The 23,430-nt window shown below is 43.4% G+C and overlaps 2 protein-coding genes across 2 annotated transcripts in view; one reads left to right on the top strand and one right to left on the bottom strand.

The window, feature by feature from the left end:
- Positions 1-5,969, bottom strand: part of ANGPT2 (angiopoietin 2) — a 42,618-nt gene extending 36,649 nt beyond the window's left edge. Inside the window, exon 1 of the mRNA XM_075861940.1 lies at positions 5,440-5,969. Within this exon, the coding sequence (XP_075718055.1) occupies positions 5,440-5,733 (294 nt within the window). The 5' untranslated portion in view covers positions 5,734-5,969. The remainder of the gene's footprint in view (positions 1-5,439) is intronic.
- The window catches only part of MCPH1 (microcephalin 1), a 335,857-nt gene that overhangs the window by 164,719 nt on the left and 147,708 nt on the right, over positions 1-23,430 (top strand). The window lies entirely within an intron of this gene.

Here is a 23,430-nt window from a genome sequence, read left to right on the forward strand (position 1 = left end):
TCTTAATTCCACTTAACCTATGACTACAACTGTAACCTGAGAAGTTCCTAAGATGGCATAAGTTAGAAAAGAAATAACGGAGTACATAAAATAAAGACTAAAAGCAAATTAGTCCTGCAAAATGGAAACAGATGGACCAATTACTAAGCCTGAATTAGGATGGATCACTTTCTAACTGTTTAAAGGTGTTTCATTTAAATAATGCCCATCTGAATATGTTTGTAACCTTTAGGTCGGGTTCACACATCACAGATTTGTTGTGGAATCTTGCAATGCAATGAGTGAAAACCGTGGCCATATATGCTCTCAAATCAGTACTGATATTGGTTCAAATTTGGAGGTCGGTCCAACAGTGTAATATTTATTCAACGTGTGCACCCAGCCTAATGTTTGCAGAAGTGAAAGCTGTTATTCTGGAAGACAGTGGAAAGATTCTAAAAAGTTCTACTAAGGTATGACCACCTTAATATATCTGCCGTGACTGTATAATTATACTCAGTCAGTATGCTGATCTTAGGATGAAGTTTTTCCAGATGTTGAAATAGTGGGGTGTCACCTAACCCGTTAGTGACCGCTAATACGCCTTTTCACGTCAGTCACTAACGGGCTTTATTCTGATGCATAAGCCTTTTTACGGCGCTGCATCAGGATCAATAAACAGAAAAGGGAACTGTCAAATCTCCCTGCTCTCAGCTGCCAGAGGTAGCTGAGGGCTGGGGGTGTCCCTGCTCGAACGTGTGATATAAGTATCAATCTCACCCGTTTATCCCTTCAGATGCGGTGCTGAATAGCGTGCACCGCATCTGAGCGGTTTTGGAGAGAGGGAGGGAGCTCCCTCTCATCCCACCGACACCCGGTGATAAAGGCCCCCAGGTCTGCCTGTAGCGAATGCCTGCTAGATCATGCCAGAGGCATGACCTAGCAGATGCCTCTCCGTTTTAAACGGACAGGCAGTAATACACTACAATAAAAAAAGTATTGCAGTCTATTATAATAGCGATCAGAGAATCGCATATTAAAGTCTACTAGTGGGACTAGTAAAAAAGTAAAAAAAAAGTTTAATAAAGTTAATTTAAAAAAAAATGAAAAACCCACTTTTTCCCCTTACAAAATGCTTTATTATTAAAAAATAAAGTAAAAAAAGTTACGCATATTTGGTATCGCCGCGTCCGTAACGACCCGACTATTAATCTATTACATTATTTAACCCGCACGGTGAACGCCGAAAATTGCTGTTTTCTGTGAATCCTGACTTAAAAAACATGTGATAAAAAGTGATCAAAAAGTCGCATCTACTTCAAAATGGTACCAATAAAAACTACAAGTCTTCCCGCAAAAAAAAAAAAGCCCTCATACAACTGCATCAGCAGAACAATAAAAAAAGTTATGGCTCCTCAAATATGGAGACACAAAAACAAATAATTTTGAAAAGAAAGCGTTTTTACTGTGTAAAAGTAGTAAAACATACAAAAACGATACAAATTTGGTATCGTTGCAATCGTAACAACCCGCTGAATAAAGTTATTGTGTTATTTATACCACACGGTAAACGGTGTAGATTTAAGACGTGAAAAAGTGTGGCGAAATTTCAGGTTTTTTTCTATCCCCCCCCCCAAAAAAAGTTAATAAAAGTTAATCAATAAATAATATGTACCTCAAAATGGTGCTATTAAAAAATACAACTTGTCCCGCAAAAAACAAGACCTTATACAGCTGTGTCGACGCAAAAATAAAAAAGTTATAGCTCTTGGAATGCGACGATGGAAAAACGTAAAAAATGGCTTGGTTATTAAGGTTTAAAATAGGCTTGTCATTAAGGGGTTAAATACTGCCTTGTGGTTGTAACAGAACAACCTGCCATTATTCATGTAGTCCCTGAAGCAACTATTTTATTCCATTTTCTAATAGCAGTTATCATTTTTCCTGTAGCAGCTACCGTTGCTTTACATCAAACTTAGCTACGTATCTCCAGCCTTAAGTTAAAAAAAAAAATGACAGCGCCTTTTGTGCCTGGACCCCTTTTTTATTTAGAGATCCGTGGCAGACCCCCACCAGTGAGGACATTACGGCATACCTAACGCTTTCCCATACCTTCTATTCCTGTTCTCCCATTTTTGTTATTTATTAAGGAGTCTTTGGGTCCCCAATTATTAATATTTTGGATACACTATCTGCAGGCCTAGAGGGCTAAGTACATGGCCAATGTTAAATTTCTGTGTTCCTGTGGATGTTCATCGTTGACACTCGCGTTGCATCAAAGTGTTTGTATCAAAGACCCAGCACTGGATCAATGTTTTTTTTTGAGTATTCATTTGAATATATACATAATAATGCCTTTTTGGAAGGACCGTATCATTTTTGTCTTCCTGACAGATTTTGCAGGTTTACCTTTGGTGACCCTAAAACAGTGGCGGTTAAACTAGCACATAAAGGGAGCCTGATATATCGTAGATAGATGGATGGATGGATGGTTTCTGTATATACCACTTATATAATCCATCTGAGTGAGATTGCTCTGCTGGTTCCTTATCTCCTGGTCGCTATAAAAGAGTGGTGAATGCACATGTGTGTCCACTTCTCCACTGAACATACCGCTGATGATGTCACCGAACATAGTGCTGATAATACACACACCAACTATTTTTTTTTTTACCCTTATTTAATGTGTGGAGGATATATTTTACTAGTACACAAGTTACATGTGGTTGCGCTGCATACATATACTGCACAGCATGTGCAAGATTAGCAAAGTGTGTAGCAGAGCTGAGTTCTGTGCACACTGAACTCCTTAAAAGAGAGAAGCAGAAGGGCCACAGGGACCCAATGGCTGCTATATGCCGACCACTGACCTAAACATCGATGAACAAGATTTTTATTCAACTAAGAAACCAAGTCTAAAACGAGTCAATCCGTTTATAAGCAAGCACATATTGTAGCTCTGATATGGAGAACACTTCTGTATCCACCATGAGAATATTTCCTCTGTGGACCTTCAATGAACCCTGCTCCATGCATCCATTTACATGACCCTCATGTGACAATCATAAAGAGGATTTATTATCTTGTACTCTTAGTACTGTACAAACTGTATTTTTCTTTCTAATACATATGAGACATGGAAAAGGGTGACTTCACAAAGAACAGACTTGTTCTGCATCATGATCTACACTCAAAAGTAAAAACTCCATGTTAGGAGAACATTACTGAACCTCAACAGCTGGATTATGGCACTTACCTGTGTGGGTGGTCAAGTGCTCACTTTGGCTTAGTATTTTGATGTTCTGCAAGCTTATTCTTATGTACTGGAGAAATATAGATAAGATCTCTGTTTCCTTAAAAGGAATTTGTTGACAGATCCCTTAAATAAAGAGCATCTATAAGATGCTCCAAATAATGTAATTCAGTAGCACGCCGCTCAGAACGTTGCGTCATATTCTAATTACGGCGCCTTCCAGCGTGATTGACTGAGGGTCACCATGCGACCAAAATTACTTCAGCCAAGACCACTTGGTGCCTCTGCTTTTGAATGGGGCATTATTCACTTGAATCCGTTAATAAAGAGCATCTTATAAGATACTCTTTACAAATGGATGACAGAATCACTTTAAAGTGAAGCTTTTTACTTTAGAACTTCTATTTATGCGAATCTCCAAGTCCTATTTGTCATTTACCTGATTCACACTAGTTAAGATATAATAGCAGGTACTATGTTAAGCCTATCAATGTGATGATACGATGATTTGTACCAAATGACAATCTCCACTCTGCTACATCTGTAGTATATTAGGGAATGGCACTAGTATAATTTAATAATGTTCTTATCTTGTGCTATTCTTCCAAGCCTGCAGGAGAAATCCAAATCCCCTAAGGGCCCATTCCCACGAACGTGAGTAACGTCCGTTTGCTGCACATGGAAATCACGCGCAGCACACGGACCCATTGATTTCAACACACATGTTTTCACGCAGCGAGAGTACACTGCGTGTCCTATATTGGTTTGTTTCCATGCACCTACGCACCCATTAAAGTCAATGGGTGCGTGAAAACCACTCACAGCACACGAATGCATATCCATGTGCGGTGCGTGATTTGCGTATCAATGAGATTTGAAAATGAAAAAAAATAAAAAAAGTTGTGCTTTGCAAGTGCATGAATAACGCATGCCACTCGCAAAGCAGATATGCATAACGCAACACACGCGGACCAGATTCCCGCGCGTTTTTCACGCAAGTGAATCTGATACGCTCGTTTGAATGTAGCCTAACAGACATCAGCGGCAGAATACAGGTCCTGTTATGACAGCCTCTATTCTGTGAATGAACAGCTCACATAGGATGAAATGCTGATGGGGATTGTGACAGTAGCTCTGAGGTCTATTCATAGAATTTCAGATATCTTGCAGCTGTTATTGGAATCAATTTAGCTTGTAAAAGGAGAAATTCTGGTAATACCATTATATTAGAGAAATGCTCAGAATGCAGTTCCCTGGTAAAATAGTGTCTCCAAACCAGAGCTTTATTCACTACGTTATAATGGCATCTATATAGTCATTTAATTGGTTTGTAACTGACAGTAGATTTAATGAAGAATGATAGCCTAAGTCATAAATGAAAGTTTTGGTTCACATCTCGTTTTGTGCACACGTTTGTGGTATACAACGACGTATAAGTTTTTAACGTTACAAAAACGTATGCATTTGTAACATACTCAAGTTTTTTGTAGTATATGTCGTATACGGTTTTATGCGTTTGTGTCCATTCTTTCTGGTGACAAAAATGTATATGTTTTAGGTATGCAAACATAGGGTTTATGATTGCAGAGGTTGTCAATACGTTGCCATTGACTTCAATACAAATAAAAACGTATACGTGTGGTATACGTTTTGGTGATAATGTGATGTCTTATCTGAATCCCTGAAAGAAACTCTAAAAACGCACTCACTGTCACCATTGATACCTAATTTCCAGACCGTTCCAACTTTTCCAGCTTGGCACAGTATATCTTAGAATTTCTCTGTTTTATACGTGCCCACTGAACTGTGTCTCACTTCCTTTATCTGCAAGTTAGATAAACCACATGCAGTAAGCTTGTATGGAAGTGAGTGGAGCACAAGAGATTTCACAAATACCCCTGGCAGACTGGTGATTTGCACCAGAGTCTTGTCATATGTATTGTGGGGCAGTCAAGTATATGTATATAATGTTTCATTAGATCCCGTAAAGAAAGATCAGCAGAGCTGAGTTAGTCACTTCAATTGAATGAAGTGTTATCTTTTTTTTTTACAAGAAAAACGACTGAATTAATACGATGTATACATGATGTATCCCAAATCGTTAAATGATACACTTAACTCTGCTACTCCTGCATTGTGTTTCTTTCTATTTGTCAGAAAAACTTTACAGTTCAATCATATTTTATAACACTATTATTCAAGCTTACCTTCAGAAGCCACTGTGTGTTATTCTCCATGATGTTCTCCAACAGCTGTAATCTCTGTACAGAATCATCATAGTCCAGTGGAGAATCCCTTTGCACTGAGTTAGACACATAGGGACTGGCAGGGGCAGATCGGCAGCTGTCCACCTCTGGCAGAAGAAAGGTATAGCTGCAAGCCCCATGCTGTACCTGATATTGCTTCTTTCCTGAACTCTCCACAGCTTTCCGATTTGTTGCCAGACTACCATCAAAGCTCCTGAAGATCACCAGTAGCATAGTGATAGCAGAGAGCCGCATGACAATTTAATGGTTGTGTATCAGAAAATTATTATAATCTAAAAAATATTTTAACGCTAATGAACACAGGATTTCAGATATCTAAAATGTGCAAAGAAGAGTGGTCTAAGTATATCCAAATCAAAGTTGTGTTGCTTTTGGGTGCAAGATTTGGAGCCTGAAGTACTGGCATGTGCACAGCCAGGCTGGACTACCCCTCTCCTGCTATAGGGAGAGATCTCCTGAACCACGCCTGCTTCATGCTCTTTTGAGGGACCCTGGGGAATGTCAGATGAAAACGTCTAGAAACCAGATCACTTCAGTCCTGAGCTGTGATATAGTGAAAGACGGCCTCTTCCTTTAAAAGAATTGAGAATCCAAGCTTAGGATGCAAACTTAGTGAGCAGCACAATAGAGAAGCATCCGATCTAGAGACTGACTTCTGTGTAAGATAGTATCTACTAACTCTAGTGGGAAATTTAAAAGCATGAACTAAAAAAGGGATTGCTTTACATTCTGCTTCACTGCCTCAGTTTACTAGTGTCTCGTGTTATCTTAGTGTAGAAAATGTGGAAATACATCTATTCTTCTAGCAAATCATCACGTGCTCCTAGAAGCCATGTAAAATGACCTTATATCCTGCTTATGTTTTTCCATATCTAGCACCATGTAATCTTGGGCTTAAGAAAATATATACCTACAAAGCTGTAAAGGCACTTTAGCACTAATATTTTAAAGTAGTACTGTTAATTTTTTATAGCTTGGACCCCACATTTCTACACCAGATCATCCTAGAACCCTTCAACATGTTTACAATAGACAATGTAAGATACCTGATACATAAAATTACCCAAAATAGATCCAAAAGTTATCTGTGATCCCACAAAAGCAGTTTTTGTGTTTCTGTAATGTTTGCCATACACAGTGCAATAGTTTATTCTAAGATTCAACTATGGCAAACTTTGCCAAATATAAATAGCAGTATATTGTATATGTTGAAAAAACAAATGTCACGGTCTGTAGGTTTGTGGACCCACTAGGCCGCACCACCGTAGCGGGGAGGCAGCTGGACAAACAGAGCACCCAATCAATACAAATTCCAGCACAAGGGTACCTGAATAGTCTAGACAGTGGCAGAGGCTTTAGCACAGATGGAGGTGGGTGCAGCAGGTTGTGGCGGATGACAGCAGAAGCAGCAGGACATGACTCCAATCACTAACCGGCTCAGGAACAATAAAACCGCACGGGATACAGGTATCAGGGCACAGGAAAACTGGAACAGGCTAAACCCTAGGGGACCATTTCCAAAGACTAACATGGGAATTACTAGCAACGCTCAGGCAAGGAGTGAAGGGGCAGGGCCATTCTTATAATCCAGGGTGATCTGGGGGTAATTAGTCAATTCTTAACGTGTGCACGCTAGCCCTTTAAGGCTGAGAATGAGCTCGTGCGCGCACCCTAGTGGTCACTACAGGACAGGACGGCCGCTGGGCTGGCATCCTCGGGGAGGAAGACATTGGCAGGATGTAAGGGGCCTGCGACCACGGCCATTACAGTACCCCCGCTTATGCCCCCTCTTCTTGGGTCCAGAGCGAGAGAGGAATCTTTTAATGAGGGCAGGGGCATTGAGGTTCTCTTCTGGCTCTCAGGACCAAACCCTCCCCAGTCCACCAAGAAAGTCCTTCCTCTTACCCTTTTGCAGTCCAGGATCTCCTTTGCCTCAAACACATCAGATGAACTGCTGGGAGCAACTGCAGGACTGGGATTCTTACTGTAGCGGTTCAGGACCACCGGTTTCATGAGGGACACATGAAAGAAGTTGGGAATTCTGAAGTTAGGAGGCAGCCGAAGCTTATAGGAAATAGGGTTTATCTGTTGTAGTATCTCAAAAGGTCTGAGGAACCTGGGAGCAAACTTGTACGAAGGCACTTTAAATGAATATTCTGTGAGGACAGCCAGACTTTAGTACCTGGAAGATACTGAGGCGGCTCTCTCCTTCTTTTTATATCCGCTTTTCGCTTCATGCGATCTACTGCTAGCAGAATAGAGGATCGGTTCTGTTGCCAGATTTGGAGAAAGTCCCCAAATGCAGAGTCAGCAGCGGGTACCTGAGATGTTGCCGACACAGGAAGACGGACTCTAGGATGTTGACTGTACACAATGTAGAATGGTGTGGAAGTGGTGGAATCACTTGTGTGATTGTTGTATGAGAGCTCGGCCCATGGAGGAAGCTGTACCCAGTCGTCCTGCTGCATGGAGATGAAGTGGCGGAGATAATTCTCCATGATCTGGTTAATCCTCTCTACTTGACCATTGGACTGGGGGTGATGAGCTGAGGAAAATTCCAATTTCACATCCAGGAGTTTACAGAGGGCTCTCCAGAACTTTGAGGTGTACTGAACGATGTGAAGGTGCAAGCCATGCAAACTGAAGATGTACTGGATAAAGAGATTTGCCAGTTGAGGAGCAGAAGGAAGACCGGTCAGGGGATAAAATGTGCCATCTTCGAGAACTGGTCCACCACCACCCAGACAGTGTTTCATCCTGCTGAGGGAAGAAGGTCTGTAACAAAGTCCATCGCAATGTGCTGCCACGAGGCATTGGGTACATGCAGAGGTTGGAGCAGGCAGGCAGGCTTGGAGTAAGCAACCTTGTTAGAAGCACACACCGTGCAGGAGGAGACAAAGTCCACATCATCTTTGGGTAGTGTGGGCCACCAGAAATGACGAGTAACCAAGTCTCGGGTCTTACAAACACCAGCGTGCCCAGCCAGTTTAGAGCTGTGTCCCCAGCGGAGAATTATTCTCCTGTCTGCCAACCGAACAAAAGTCCTCCCCGGAGGGATGTCTCTAACTTGCAAAGGATTGGCAGTGACAATGCAAAACGGGTCTGTCATACTTTAAAGGGACTCCACCGTATCTTCCGTCTCAAAGGACCTGGACGGGGCATCGCCCCTCACATTCTTGTCAGTGGGACCGTAGTGGAGCACAAATTGGAAACGGGTGAAGAACAGCAACCACCTGGCTTGACGGGGGTTTGGTCGTTGAGCCGACTGGGGATAGGTGAGGTTTTTGTGGTTGGTGTATATCCGTATGGGGTGAACTGCGTCCTCTAGCAGATGTCTCCACTCCTCTGGAGCCCATTTGATGGCCAGTTGTTCCCGATCCCCAATAGAGCAGTTGCGCTCTGCAGAGGAAAAAAGTCTTGAGTAATAGCCACATACTACTGCCTTTCTTTTGGAGCTCCTCTGGAACAGGAGTGCACCTGCACCAACAGAAGAAGCGTCCACCTCCAATGAGAACTGCCAAGAAATGTCAGGATGATGGAGGATCGAGCCTGAAGTGAAGGCTTTCTTGAGGCTTTTAAATGCAGATTCTGCCTCTCGAGTCCACACCTTGGCATTCACACCCTTCTTGTTAAGGGTAGAGATGGGAGCCATCAGTGATGAGAAGTTTGGGATAAACTGCAGGTAGAAGTTGGCGAATCCCAACAAATGCTGTATGGTCCGCTGACCTTCAGGACGTCGCCATTCCAGAACGGACTTTACCTTCTCAGGGCTCATCTTGAGACTTTGATCCGAGATGATGTAGCCTAGGAAGGGCAGAGAAGTTTTATTCAAAGATGCACTTCTCCAGCATAGCATACAGACGATTCTCCCTTAACCGCAGTAGAACTTGACACACATGCCTCCGATGAGGAGTCTGATCTGGAGAGAAAATCAAAATATCATCGAGATGGACTAAAACACAGACCTAGAGGAGATCTCGGAAGATATCATTGACAAATTCCTGGAAGACCGCGGGAGCATTACACAGACCAAAGGGCATCACCAGGGCCCGTCTCGGGTGTTGAATGCTGTCTTCCACTCGTCACCTTGACGGATTCGGATCAAATTGTAAGCCCCGCGCAAGTCTAGTTTCGAAAAAATCCTGGCTCCTAGTATACAGTCAAACAGTTCGGATATTAGTGGCAATGGATATTTGTTCTTGACCGTGATCTGTTTGAGACCACGGTAGTAAATGCAGGGTCGAAATGATCCGTCTTTCTTTTTAACGAAGAAGAACCCAGCCATGGCCGGGGAGGAAGACTTTCGTATGAAACCCCTTTCCAGATTCTCCTTGATATAGGCCGACATGGATTGTGTCTCTGGCAAGGAGAGAGGATATACCCGTCCACGGGGAGGAGAAGCATTTGGCAGTTCATGCATTTGGCAGTTCAATCGGACAGTCTAAAGACCAGGGTGGAGGAAGCATTTCAGCCTCCTTTTTGCTAAAGACGTCTGCAAATCGAGAAAAATGAGTAGGCAATCCCACCAATGACTGAGGCAGAGAAGGCTGAACGGGATGGAACTGTAACAGGCAGCAGTGGGGGTATTTGGTGCCACATTGGAGAACCTCTCTGGAACTCCAATCCAGGACAGGAGCATGCAGCCGGAGCCAAGGCATGCCCAGTAGAACCGGATTAATGGCTTTAGGCAAGACTAGGAAGGTAATCAGTTCAGTATGAAGGACTCCAACTTGGAGCTTCGTGGCTTGGTCTCAGACACGATTGGATCTGGCAGAGGAAGACCATTCACCGAGGCTACAACCAAAGACGTCTCCAGAGGAACAGTGGGCAACTGGAGATGGTCCACTAGGTCTTGCTGGATGAAGTTTGCCGCGTGTCCTGAGTCCAGATAGGCAGAAACCCTGTGCGTTCCCTCGCCGGACACTATGGTCACAGGGATGGTGTGTTTGGAAGAGAATTTCTATTTAGTTCCGTTCTGCCTAGGGTTGTCTCTCCAACCAATCCTAGGCACTGGGGTCTCTTTGGCTTCTCGGGACACAAAGGCACAACATGGCCTCCGAGGCCGCGATACAGACAAAGTCCTGAAGTGCATCTGCGTTGTTTCTCCTGGGTAGACAATCTGGCCCGGTCCACCTGCATGGGTTCCTCTGGTGGGACGACTGAAAAGAACAGTAGGGATTGCTGGAAAGTAGAAGCCAGCCTAGGAAATCCTCTCTCCCGGGGAACCTCTTGGGAATGCTCCTGCATCCTCATGTCAACCCGGGAGGCTAGTAGAATGAGATCGTCCAGGGTAGGTGGCATCTCAGGAGCGGCAAGCTCGTCTTTAATCCCAGAAGACAGTCCCTGCCAAAATGTAGCCACCAAGGCCTTGTTGTTCCAGGTTAGTTCTGCAGCCAGGGTACGGATCTGAATGGCATACTCGCCCACGGAGATGTCCCCCTGGGGTAGGGTCAGCAGGGAAGCAACAGCAGAAGAAACTCTCCCAGGTTCTTGAAATATAGAACCGAAAGTCTGTTAAAGATACTGCAAGTCACGAGTCTCTGGTCCCTGATGTTCCCAAAGGGGATTTGCCTATGCCAGGACTTTGCCAGTAAGGAGAGAGATTATGAAGGCGATCCTTTCGTCATCAGAGGGGAAGGCCTTGGCTTGTAGTCTGAAGTGGATCTGGCACTAGTTCAGAAATCCCCTGCAGGACCTAGTGTCTCCATCATAGCAAGGAAGTAGCGGCTGGAAGCATCGGGGGTCGGCACTGGTACTGACCGGAGGTGTAGCAGGAGGAACTGCAGGAATAGGTGCGGTGACGACTGTGGCTTGTGCAACCATCCGATGTGCAATGGTGTTCACCGCCATGAAGAGTTGGTCTTGCCGTGACTGAAGGTCTTGCATCTCTGCCTGCATTGCTTGTGTCGTCAAGGTCTTGGGTTGACCAGCGGGGTCCATGGCCTGAGCGTACTGTCACGGTCTGTGGGTATGTAGACCCACTCGGCCGCACTGGCGTAGCGGGGAGGCAGCTGGCCAAACAGAGCACCCAATCAATACAATTCCAGCACAAGGGTACCTGAATAGTCCAGACAGATGCTGAGGCTTTAGCACGGATGGAGGTGGGTGCAGCAGGATGCGCCAGACGTGGCGGATGACAGCAGGAAAAGCAGGACAAGACTCCAATCACTAACAGGCTAAGGAACAATAACACAGTACAGGATACAGGTAGCAGGGTATGGGAACACTGGAACAGGGTAAACCGTAATGGACCGTTTGCAAAGACTAACATGGGAAATACTAAGAACGCTCAGGCAAGGAGTGAATGGACAGGGCCCTGCTTATAGTCCAGGGAGGTCTGGGAGTAATTATTCAATTCTTAACGTGTGCACGCTAACCCTTTAAGGCCGGGAATGAGCTTGTGTGCGCACCCTAGTGGTCACTGCAGGACAAGATGACCACATGTGCTGGCATCCTCGGGGAGGAAGACGTCGGCAGGATGAAAGGGGTCTGCGGTCTGCGACTGCAGCCGCTACACCAAGTTTGTAGAAATGATTTCCTTTGTACAAAAGTCTTGACCACAGATGGCCACAGGGCTTATCTCCTCAACTGTCCGCATAGGTAATGTGGAAGGTCAAACCACAACAGCTATGGGTTACAAGGCAACAACAATCTATAAAGTATATTACAAAAGTATTTCACAATGATCTGTATAATCACTCGGCCATGTGTTAAACGTGGACTTGTACTTTTAGTGCTTTTAGTAGAAGCAGTGAATTTCACAGCAAATAAATTGTAATAACATGGGCTATAATGTATGTTTCGATGTTGCCTGTGTAAGCATTATGAAAGTCAAGATGGTGAAGATTAGTGTCTCTTAACAGTAATGGCTTCCAGATAGATTGCAATAGTTGTCACTCATGTCATCTTTACCAATTTATTGGCGTTTTTTGGATCCTTTCTGATAAATGATTTGATATATGAGAGTAAACCATATACGCTCAAGTAATTCTAGGCCAGGTATTTCCACGAAGTACAAGTTCCAGGAATGCCGCAGCACAGAATTGAGGCATTCACTGCTCAGGAGGATTCTCCCTCCTCATCTGTCACTCTTCCTTCCTCTTAGGACACACAAATTCATGTTTCTGATGTGATCTTTATCTCTGCATGAGATAAACTGCTCTGATTTATCTGGGTGGTATATTGACTGATGGAAGAGTCCACAGTATAGTTCTGTATGCTGTGTCTGCATTAGGTTTGACCAGTCCTAGGACAGTCACTGGTTTTTGTTTTATGTTATAATTATACAGGTTGTCTCATCTTCTCGTCTAAACAACTCCTTTCCATACACCCTAATAGGTCATACAGATGTCATAAACGGGAGACTCCATAACAAGTAGTGGCTCTTGCTTTGGCGGACCCAGTCTGTTCATGTGTTTTATGGATGCCCATTCATTTGAATAATCATGTAATATTACATTCCCCTGTAGTGGCCACTGCAGGGGAAAAGTTAACTCTTTTAATAAAAGAGCTGCCTCAGCAGTCAATTTATTTTTGATGGGGTCTCAGGTGCCCGACCCATGTCCATCAACTGATTACCGAGGCTGCTCCCTATTAGAGGGGTTGTCTGCAATGACACATCACTTTTAAGAAAAAATCTGCTATGGAAATCTGTTTAAAGGGTTTTTCCTGTTTTATATAAATTAAGCTTGATTATTGTTTAAGAAGTTATGCACATTTCTAATCTACTTTGTATTTCTGTGATAGGACCAGCAGCCGTGCCCCCATTGATCAGAAGTGATGGCATATCTAAGCAATATGCCATCACATTCTGTAATTGAAAAAAAACACTGTCTTATGTGCTCTGGAAAGGAAAAATTAGAGGTCAATGAGCTATACATGTCTGCAAGATTTTGAGTTTTTAACTCTTTAGTTTCCCAAGTGCACGGTTTAAAAATTCCAGCAGACACATGAAAATATATCTACCATGCCTAACCTAGCCCATATTATGACTGTTCTTCTATTTTACCTCAAGCAACCTTTATCTTTGCAGAAGGGGGTAGTCCAGTTTCTCCAGCCATCCTGATTGTTTAAAGTATTGTCTGCAGGCAGTAGCTGTGGTATAACTTTTAAATTGTTTGGAGATGGCCTTATAACCCTTCCACGATGGATATGCAGCAACAATTTCTTCTCTGTGGTCATGGCTGATGTCCTATAATCTTGGCATAATGTAGACACACACCTGAGAACGCTCACGTGGCAAAGTTCAGTTAGGCACTGGATAAACTGAGGTGTGCAGTCTAAGGAATCTCCACATTATTAACTCTCGGAAGGAGGTATGTACTTATTTGGTTGGTCTATCCCAGTATGCGGTGCTCAGAGTAGTCACCGTTTAGCGGCAGAGGCGAAGTCAGGAGCAGAACCTGGGAACGTTACCAGGAGGGTGGTCAAAATGAGACAAACCAGAGGACGAGGCAAAGTGTAATAGAATACGAGTCAGGCAAGGCTAAGGGTAGGATCAGGGTCAGGAACAAACACAATAGCTGAATAGGAAGTACCTTAATTCACAGGTAGACATGTCAAGCCATATTTCACTTAAATAGGCTGCCGGGCCTGACATCAGAGGGTGCTGGTTGCTACAGCAACCTGACGTTACCAGCGACTGAAAGAACATCACCTTATCGAGAAGACATATGTAGCATGCAGGTTGCTATAGTAACCCGATGTGGCTGGTGCCTGAGGGCAAGAAAGCCAGGGCCTTCGGCGGTGGGGGGGCGTCTTTGGATCGTTGGAGGGTAAGTGACAATTATTAACCATTATTGGCTGCTAAATTACAGTCTTAATAATTGTGTACGTACGAAGGGTGGGCCTATTTTGTCCCACCTTGGTTCTGAATTTTGGTTTACTTTTTGTAAAAAAAATTACTTCATATTGAAATCAGTTATTTTTTTGTTGTCACCAGAGGTTGGTTGTTTGTTTATTTATAGATGTTGGTGAGAGCCACGCAATTGTTATTTAGGCACTGATAAATAAAAACAGGATTAAAGAGGGGCATACTTTATTTTGCCCATGACTACAGATGTAGCCATCTTTATCTTGACTTTTAACTAATTAAATACAGTGTCAAGAAACTTTAACGTGACTTTTTAATGGCTTTTCAATAACTTTTGTTGAGTAATATCACGCTGCATCAAGTTATCAGAGCCAGTAAAAACTTGGCTATATCTGTCCATATAGATCATTTTAAGTGGTGAACAGAATAATGGAAAACCCCAGATGCAGCACATCACAGGCAGATGGCCAACTGCAACCCACTGCAGAGTGTAATGGCAGGGGGTAGGGAGACGGACAAGTGAGCCCTAATCTACCCGCCACTCTGTCCCTGCCTACTTGCAACGACCCGCCCTAGGCGACGGGGTACAACTGGGCGGCGGTCCCTGCGCTCAGTAAGTGCACGACAAACATACAAAGGAACACAAGCAAGGAAAAGGGGCCGTTGCCCACGGCAACACCGTGAGCAACCAGAGTGGTGAACGAGCCGAGTCAAGCCAGGAGTGTGCGAGGTACAAAACGAAAAGCAGAAGAGTAGTCGGTAAGCCAGGGTCTGTATGGAGCAGGATCAAAAATAGCAGGAGCTGTAGCTGGGCCAGGAAACCACAAGGAAAGAATCACAAGCACCGAGGGACAGGAAGTGCAGGCTTAAATAGACCGAGGGCGGGAGCTAGCTGAGTCTGGCCAGGTTACGATAGGCTCTCCCACTCCTAAGCCTGCCAGCCTGAATGGTGGAAGCAGGAGTCAGTCTCAGGGATGTATTCTCAGGTGCTGACTGATTAGTTCTGGGAGTTAACCCCGAAGCTGTGCCTGGCAGATCCTTTACACAGAGATTGTCAGATTTGACAGGTTGGTAACAGCATTACATCATCTGCTTGTAGTAGCCTGGCAGAGATTCAACAAACCGTAGAATACATAGAACTATACACATTTGCCGTTATCACCCAGTACATTGTTGCTGTGTCAAGGCTCATCAACCTTCTGCCTGAATTTATTACTCAGAAACCTACAAGAGACAACAGTGGCCTTAGACATGGTATCAGGCTACAAATCGCATTAAGGTCCTTTTACACGGGCAAATTATCGGGCAAACGAACATTCACAGAGCGCTCTTTTCCCAATCATTGCTCTGTGTAAACAGGGCAACGATCAGCCTATGAACGCACAAACGCTCGTTCTTCGGCTGATCGTGTTCTTTATTCTGCAAGAAATGTTATCGTTGTCGGCAGCACATCTCCATGAGATGTGCTGCCGATGTGATAGAAATGTATGAGGACAAGTGATTGTAGTAACAATCGCTTGTCCCCATAATAGCTCCTTGTGAAAGGAGCAAACGAGCACCAAACAGCAAGCTGTCTCGTTGATTGGCGCTCATTTACACGGCCCATGTTGAGCTGTGTAAAAGGGCCTTTAGACTGTACGGCTTCTCTTTACAGATCGAAGTACACATAGTTGTGCTGAACTATCTGTGGTAAATGTGCTGTTACAGTTATCAACATTTTACATGGGAAACTTTGTGTTAGGCTCCTGAGTTTTAAATCTGGTACTGGTTCTCACCCAGACCTTTCCAAGGTACTGAACCAGCACTATAGCAGTGTTTAGTGATCTGACATTCTGGATTGTGTTTCTTGTACATTATCAAGTTTTTAACAGCTGCAAATGACCTATCCACAACCCTGTCATGTTACTGCAAGCTATTGAGCTCGGTTGTTTTGTTATTTTCAGGCTTCTTATCTCTAAAGGAAAACTTTAGACAAGGTCTCTGGGGGGTGTCCTGGGAAAGCTAGCATCATTCTTATACTACAAATATACATTGCAATAATCATTATTATTCGCTGGTGTCCAATTAATCATAACCGTAATTGCCAAGTCTAAGTGCACAAAAAGATCAACGACAAAGGAATGATCAACATTGTGTGTAGATACGTTGAAGTTATCACACTTCTATTGGTAAATGTCGCTCATGCCACTATGATCATAATCAGATACTCACAATAGTCGCTGCCAGGCACCGCTGGCACAAAGCATCTCAAGGAGGGAAAAAAATAGGAAGAAGATGACCTGCCCAATCTATTCATCTCCTCCCAAAGATCAGGCCTGCGTTATGGATCTGCTGATAGAATCTAAATGGGCTATCATCTTTCAGTTAAACTAATAAAGTGAAATTGAGTAAGAAGTGGTTCAGCTCCTTTTTCCTACAAAAGTTTTACCTAAATTGGCTAACCATATGTGACTAAATTGAAGATTTACCCTAGATCTGCCCTTGTTTGGTCCGTTTAATTGCTTCGACCCCTTTACTGTTACTCTGCTACTTATGTTGTATAGAACCCCCCTCGGAAACAGGATCACTTCTGTCTATGGACTGTGACTGCTATTGCTGCGAATCCTTTTTCAAGTGAATAAGGCAAAACTGAAATATCAGACAAATTCTATGGACAAATGAAATGGCACGGTTTCTGGGGGAAAATTTGGACCCGTTTTTTTTCTAATTCTGGATGACCCCATTGTTTTAGTAAATTCTTATGAAGCACAAGTGACTATATAGACTTGAGTATAGACAATATATATTCAATGTTGGCCAAATTTGGTATTTCATTGACTGTCTGGCAAGTTGAAAAAATGGACTTGTTGGCAGTATGTTTTGTCAATATGTAAATTACATTAAGTCCATTATAGATACAAAAGAATATGTTGATTATATAACGCTGTTTGACAAATTGGCGGTGTATAAATAAGGCATAATAATTTGTCCTATATTCTTAGAAATGGCCAATTCGCATTAGCCAAGCTCCCAATAGCTGTCTCATAAGGTGCTAACTCTCTAACCTTACTTATCCTCCCTTTAGCAGCTGGCAGTCAAATGTTGCAACACACGTAGGAATATATCTGGCAGATAGAAGCTAACCACTTGTTTTGGTATATAATATATCCACTCTAATGTTGGAGTCTGTCATGCAATGTGCTCCCTCTGTCCCTGAGAAGCCTATTTTTCATTTAAAAGCAGCACTTCAATGTGACGTAGCGACAGCTCTTGTGGCAATGAGTTAACCAGAGTTTAAACACTTTATAAAGAGTGCTATTTTTGGGCCACTTAAATATAATATGATAAAAACTAGTGTTTTGAGGTTTCGTTTGCCCACTGTTGAGAAAGAAACCAGACAACTTAGATTCCCCTGGGAACACATGAAGGGATTATGTAGTAAAGACCTATAGTTTGCTTGTATGGGAGCCGCTGTCATCTCAAGAGCACACTGACAGCTAGACAAGAAGATAAGACTGCTGTATAGCACATGAGGTACTATATAAACACTGCCAACATGGAAGCTTTGTCTGCCTTAGTCACATGTGTTTTTGTTTGGAACAAGTTATAAGTTTTGCCAATAGCATTTGCTTTGTGTTTAAAAATCTTGTCAATATTCATTTTTTTAAAACCGTACTTTCACAGTAAAAGTATACGGTATCCTCCGATATAGCAATGATATTGCTACAATTTGGAGCCTCCTGGTTCATAAGTATAATAATAATAAAACACAGGCCGAGCAGGTAGTGTAACTGCATAACATGCCAAATTCATTCACGGTCCATGGATAATGGTGAGACAACTTTTATTCACACAATCTCGCTAAAACCACGACAAAAAAAGCCCATGTGCTTGCCGCAGTAATGGTGCAGTGTAGACATACTAGGGCAGATTTACTAAAACCATCTAAGTTTTACACAGTGTAAACATAGTCAAGGCAGTAAGAAAATTCTCCAAATTTATCAAAGTGGTGCATGCTGAATAATAAATTTGGCACATTATGCTAGACTCTTTTCTCTTTCTTATACCACCTATTAATTGGCTTAGTTTACCGCAGTTTTTTGCACTAAACTTTTGGCGCAAGTTTGACACACAGTGTTGCATTTGAAGCCATACCGCTTTATATTATGCCACGCCACTTGTCTACCGTGCCAACAAAAAGTGTCTGCAACAGTTAACAAATGCGGCGCACAGCAATTTCAGCCAGAATTCTGGCGCATTTTGAATAGTAAATCTGCCCACTGTTTTACTGTTTTTTATTTTTTTTTACTTATTTGTTTGGATTTGTTTTTTATAACCCAGCCAATGAAAAAGATACCTCCATGAGTATATGAAGTCTACTCAATGGTTTTACTATAGAATTAATTATTGGTGGGTCGGTCCATAATGCGTTGAAGCGAGGAACTGTGGTTTCAAATGTGCATAGTTTTATATAACACAAAACCACAGTCAAATAGTTTGGGCTTCCTAGTAAAACAGAGTCATATGACCAACCCCAGGGCCCCAAGTCTGCTAATGAACCTAGTTTTTGATGTGTGTTCATGAAAGTGCTCCCGCTCTGCCCTGTGATATTTAGATTTTATCACAACTTGGCTTATAGCGGATATCAGGTCTTAAAATGTGTGCTTCATAATGAATTGTTCATCGTGTAACCTAATCTCATATTATCTCTTTACTTTTATTCAAACAGTTTGCCTTTTCTAGAACATAAAACAGGCTACAATCACACATGACAAGCGCTTCAGCCTTGAACAAAACCAGCATATTCCACATACCAGCATGCTTTACTTCCACTGTTACTGCAGTGAAAAAAAAAGACAATTATTTAACGCTTGATAAGGATGTTTACTAAGATAGATATACAGTTCTGTTCTGCTTAGCGAGCCGTCACCTCACACATTCTTGTCAGAACACATTCTCTAGTCTATATATTTATGTTGATAGTTTAAACTTCAGCGCTCTACGTTTTTTGAAGAATTTAGAATTCTAACCGTTTGCAGACAAGCTGCCTTTATACTGTAAATACACATAAGAGGTCATTTACAAAAAGTGTCATTTTCACATTAAATGAGGAAAAGAAGAAAATGGCATAGATGTACATAAATGACTCGCAGTATTGTAGAGTTATTAAATTTATAACATCCAGGTATACGTTCTCTCTGCAAAAAACTTTCCTACATCTATGACCTCTTTATTTCTCATGACCTTTCCTTCCTGGGTCTAATTAAAACATGGTTGATACCTTCTGACACAGCCCATCCTGAAGCACTCCTATGGCGGCCCTCAATTTGCTCCCAATCCTCGCCCCGGCAACAAACATGGTGGAGGAGTTGGCATTCTCTTATTGGAGAATCTCTCCTTCAAGCCAACTCCACCTCAACCTATCCTCACCCTACTTTCTTTTGAAGTACATTCTGTGCACATCTACTCTTCCCTCCAACCCTCAAGTAGCCGTCATCTACCGACCACCAGGCCCTACAACTACCTTTATCGACCACTTCACTACCTCCCCCCACCATCATCATGGGTGACTTCATCATTTCCATTGACACATGCAACTCAGCTGCCTCCAAACTCCTATCACTTACTTTCTCCTTTTGGCCTCTCAGTGGTCCTCCACATCCACTCCCAAAGAGGGTCACACAGGGCCGCCATCAGGGCAGTACTAGGGGTAGTGCTGTCGGGCCCGGACCAAATGTAACTAAAAAAAAGGAGCCCGATAGCCGCTGCTACCTTGTGCCGCCGGCCTGCCTTTAATTATAGCCTCTCTGCTCGATTAGTTTCACATTGCAGGGGCCCGTTTTTTTTACCAAATTAAAGTCATGGGGGCCTGACCCCCCCTGCCCGCAAATGACTGCTGCCAATGAGGCCCCACTGCCCCCTCCCTCGCGCGCCCTCCCTTTTACTGACCTCCAAATCTTGCCCCTCAACGTAATCGCGTAGCTGCTTGAGTAGAGGAGGAAGAGTTGGGTCACTATTTATAATGCGGTGGCGGAAGTTCTCGGAGCCAGCTGTCCTCTGAGCCTGGAGGACTAACCTGCTGTGCTGGATTCACCGCCAGGAGCCGAGGCCTGGTTATGGGACGACGAGGCCTGGACTGGAGTGGGAGCAAGCAGCTTCACTTCTCTTCTGACACAGTAAGTAAAGTGTCTGAAAGTACTGAATAAGCTGCTGCCTGCCTTTTTTTTTTTTTTCCTTCCCTTTCCTCTTGGTTCGAGAAATTCAAAGATAAGTGACGCAAAATGACCGGCTTTGGGGAAAAAAATTAGTTTCATTGTTTCAGACCTTATTCACATCTGTGTCAGGTCATTCCGTTGTTCTGTTCCATCAGAGGAGCAGAACAAGGGAATACTGGAAGCAACAGTTCTGTTGCACCACGAACACCACCGGTGGCCAGCGGAACCCATTGACTTTAATATGTTCCGTCGACTTTTTCAGGGTGTCCATGGCTTTACCGGAAACAATAGCGCAGCATGCTGCGCTATTGTTTCCAGTCATCTCTGCCGGATTCGTGACGGAGGCCCCTAACGGAGCCTCTACCGCACATGTTAACGGGGCTTTAGGCCTCCTTCACATTTGTTTCGGAGGCTCCATTAGGGGCCTCCACTACAGATCCAGAGAAAAATATCAGAAACAATAGTGCAGCATGCTGCGCTATTTTTTCCAGTAAAACTACGGACAACTCAACAGAAACCCGATGGAACTCATTTAAGTCAATGGGTTCTGTTAGCCGCCGGTGGTGTCCGTGGTGCAACGGAACTGGCACTTCTGTTTTTTTTGTTCTGCTTCTCTGACGGAGCAGGACAACGGAAAAATCAACTCAGGTGTGAACCCAGCCTTAGATGTTTGGCATTATGAGTAAAATCTATTTTTTTTTCCAAAGCTGGTCATCTTGCGCTACTCATCTGGGTTTATCTTGAACCAAGAGGAAAGGTAACGACGGACACATCTTGTATGTCAACTGCTATTCCCGACTCCCTTTCTCTAAAGAGTCATAATTAATTGTTTTTTTCTTCCCTGCCATCTTCTCTCTGCCTTTAAAGAGATATTCCCAGAATTATAAATTATCACCTATCCAGAGGATATAATTTTCTTATCTCTGTGGTCCCCACCGCTGGTATACCGACCGATCGCGAGAACAGGATCCTGAACCCCAAGATTCTCCTCACCCACCCTCTGCAGTGAGGAGGAGATTGATTGGAGCGGTGGTCAAGCATGCGCCCACCACTCCCATTTAATGTCTATGATAATTACAGATCAGCCGAGCGCAGTACTGTACTTTCTGTCTGTTTTCGTCATTCTCATATACATTGCATGACTGTCGCTCAATTTATAGACATTATCGTCTGCCGCTCAGACTTGCAGACAACGCTTCCTATATGCAAGTCTGAGACAGCGGTGGCTATCTTGGATCCCGTACATCAGGGACCGAAATGAGAAAATGGAGCCAGAGGCAAGCAAGTGAAGACCACTAGTTAGGTTAACTATAATTTAGCAGTTTTTACTAGTTTTAGATACATCTAGAGGTATTTAGATATTTTAAATGTGTTAAAGTAGAGTAGGGCCCTGCCAAAAGAGTCTACCTTGTCATGGGGGGCAGGCTTCAAAATCTTATGGCCAAATGAAAAGTTAATAAATATGTATCGCACAAAGAGCGTGATATGGTGCTGGATTGGGAACCGTTGATGGGATGTGCCGGGGGAGGCAGACAATTTGGCTGTATGGGGTTCTGAAATTCCTGATGGCGGCCCTTGGGCCACACATTAAACCTTATTTTAACCCGCCCCTGTTCCCGATCTATCCTCTTAAACTCACCCCAAACCTGTTATTGCTGGATGATATTACAGGCAGCATAACGTTCACCAGAGCATCTCCAGACACTTTCATGCTTGTTGCATATGCTTAGTGTGAGCCTACTCTCATCTGTAAAGAGAACGGGGCGCCAATGGCGGACCTGACAATTCTGGTGTTCTCTGGTGAAGGCCAACCGAGCTGCAAGTTGATGTGACACAGAATATTAGACCCTCATGGAGTTTGTTTCTGACAGCTTGGTCAGAAACATGCACACCAGTAGCCTGCTGGAAGTAATTTTGCAGGGCTCTGGCAGTGCTCCTTCTGTTCCTCCTTGCATAAAGCAGCAGATACTGGTCCGTAGATAGACTGATGCCCTTCTACAGCCCTGTCTGGCTTGTGTAATGGCCCGTGTCCTGGTATCTGCTCCATGCTCTTGAGACTCTGCTGGGAGACACAACAAACCTTCTTGCGAATATGGATGTGCCATCCTAAAGGAGCTGGATTACTTGCACAACGTGAATGGGCTGCAGGAACACCTCATGCTATCAGTAACTAGCAAAATGCAAAACTAGAGAAGAATCGGCCGGGAATGATTAGTAGAGAGCTTAAGCTTCCTAACTGGGCAGAATGATATCCCTGAAGTTCTATTGACTTGGTTATACTGGGATTCTTAAGTGTTCCATTAATTTTTTTCAGTTCAATTTTTCTCAAAAATTAAAGGGATTTTCACATTTGGACTTGTATGGCATATCCTCAGAATATGACATAAATGTCTCATAGATGCGTGTCCCATCTCTGGGACCCGCATCTATAGCTATATTGGGGCCCCCTGACTCCCCCCTTCGCTTGTCCTACTTTCCCTTGTTCTCACTGCTCTCTTACCATTGACTGATGAGGTGATCAGGAGTACGGACACAACAAAGCTTGCAGAGTTATGCCATTTCCTTAAGACCCATAGAAGTGAACGGGAGTTCCCAAGTTCTGGAAAAAGTGTAGCTCGTCGTGCTACGATGTTTCCGCAACTCCCATTCACTTCTATGGGAGTTACGGAAACCGTCTAGCCCAGCGAGCTTGGCTGTTTCCATACTGCAGAAAACCTGGAGCATTGAGAAGCAGTCACCCAAGTATAATTGCATTAGCTTCCGGTTTTATGTTGTCCCTTTCCTGATCTTCTATCTCTTCCAATCTCAGTCTTTTAACATTTAGTTGTAATCCTTACAAACTTTATGCTCCCCAGGTATAAAGGTAAAACAGAATTGGGGTACACACATACTAGTGGTGTGGCAGGAAGATGCACCACTATCTAC

This window comes from Rhinoderma darwinii, chromosome 4 (assembly GCF_050947455.1).
Source record: "Rhinoderma darwinii isolate aRhiDar2 chromosome 4, aRhiDar2.hap1, whole genome shotgun sequence".
Lineage (NCBI taxonomy): Eukaryota > Metazoa > Chordata > Amphibia > Anura > Rhinodermatidae > Rhinoderma > Rhinoderma darwinii.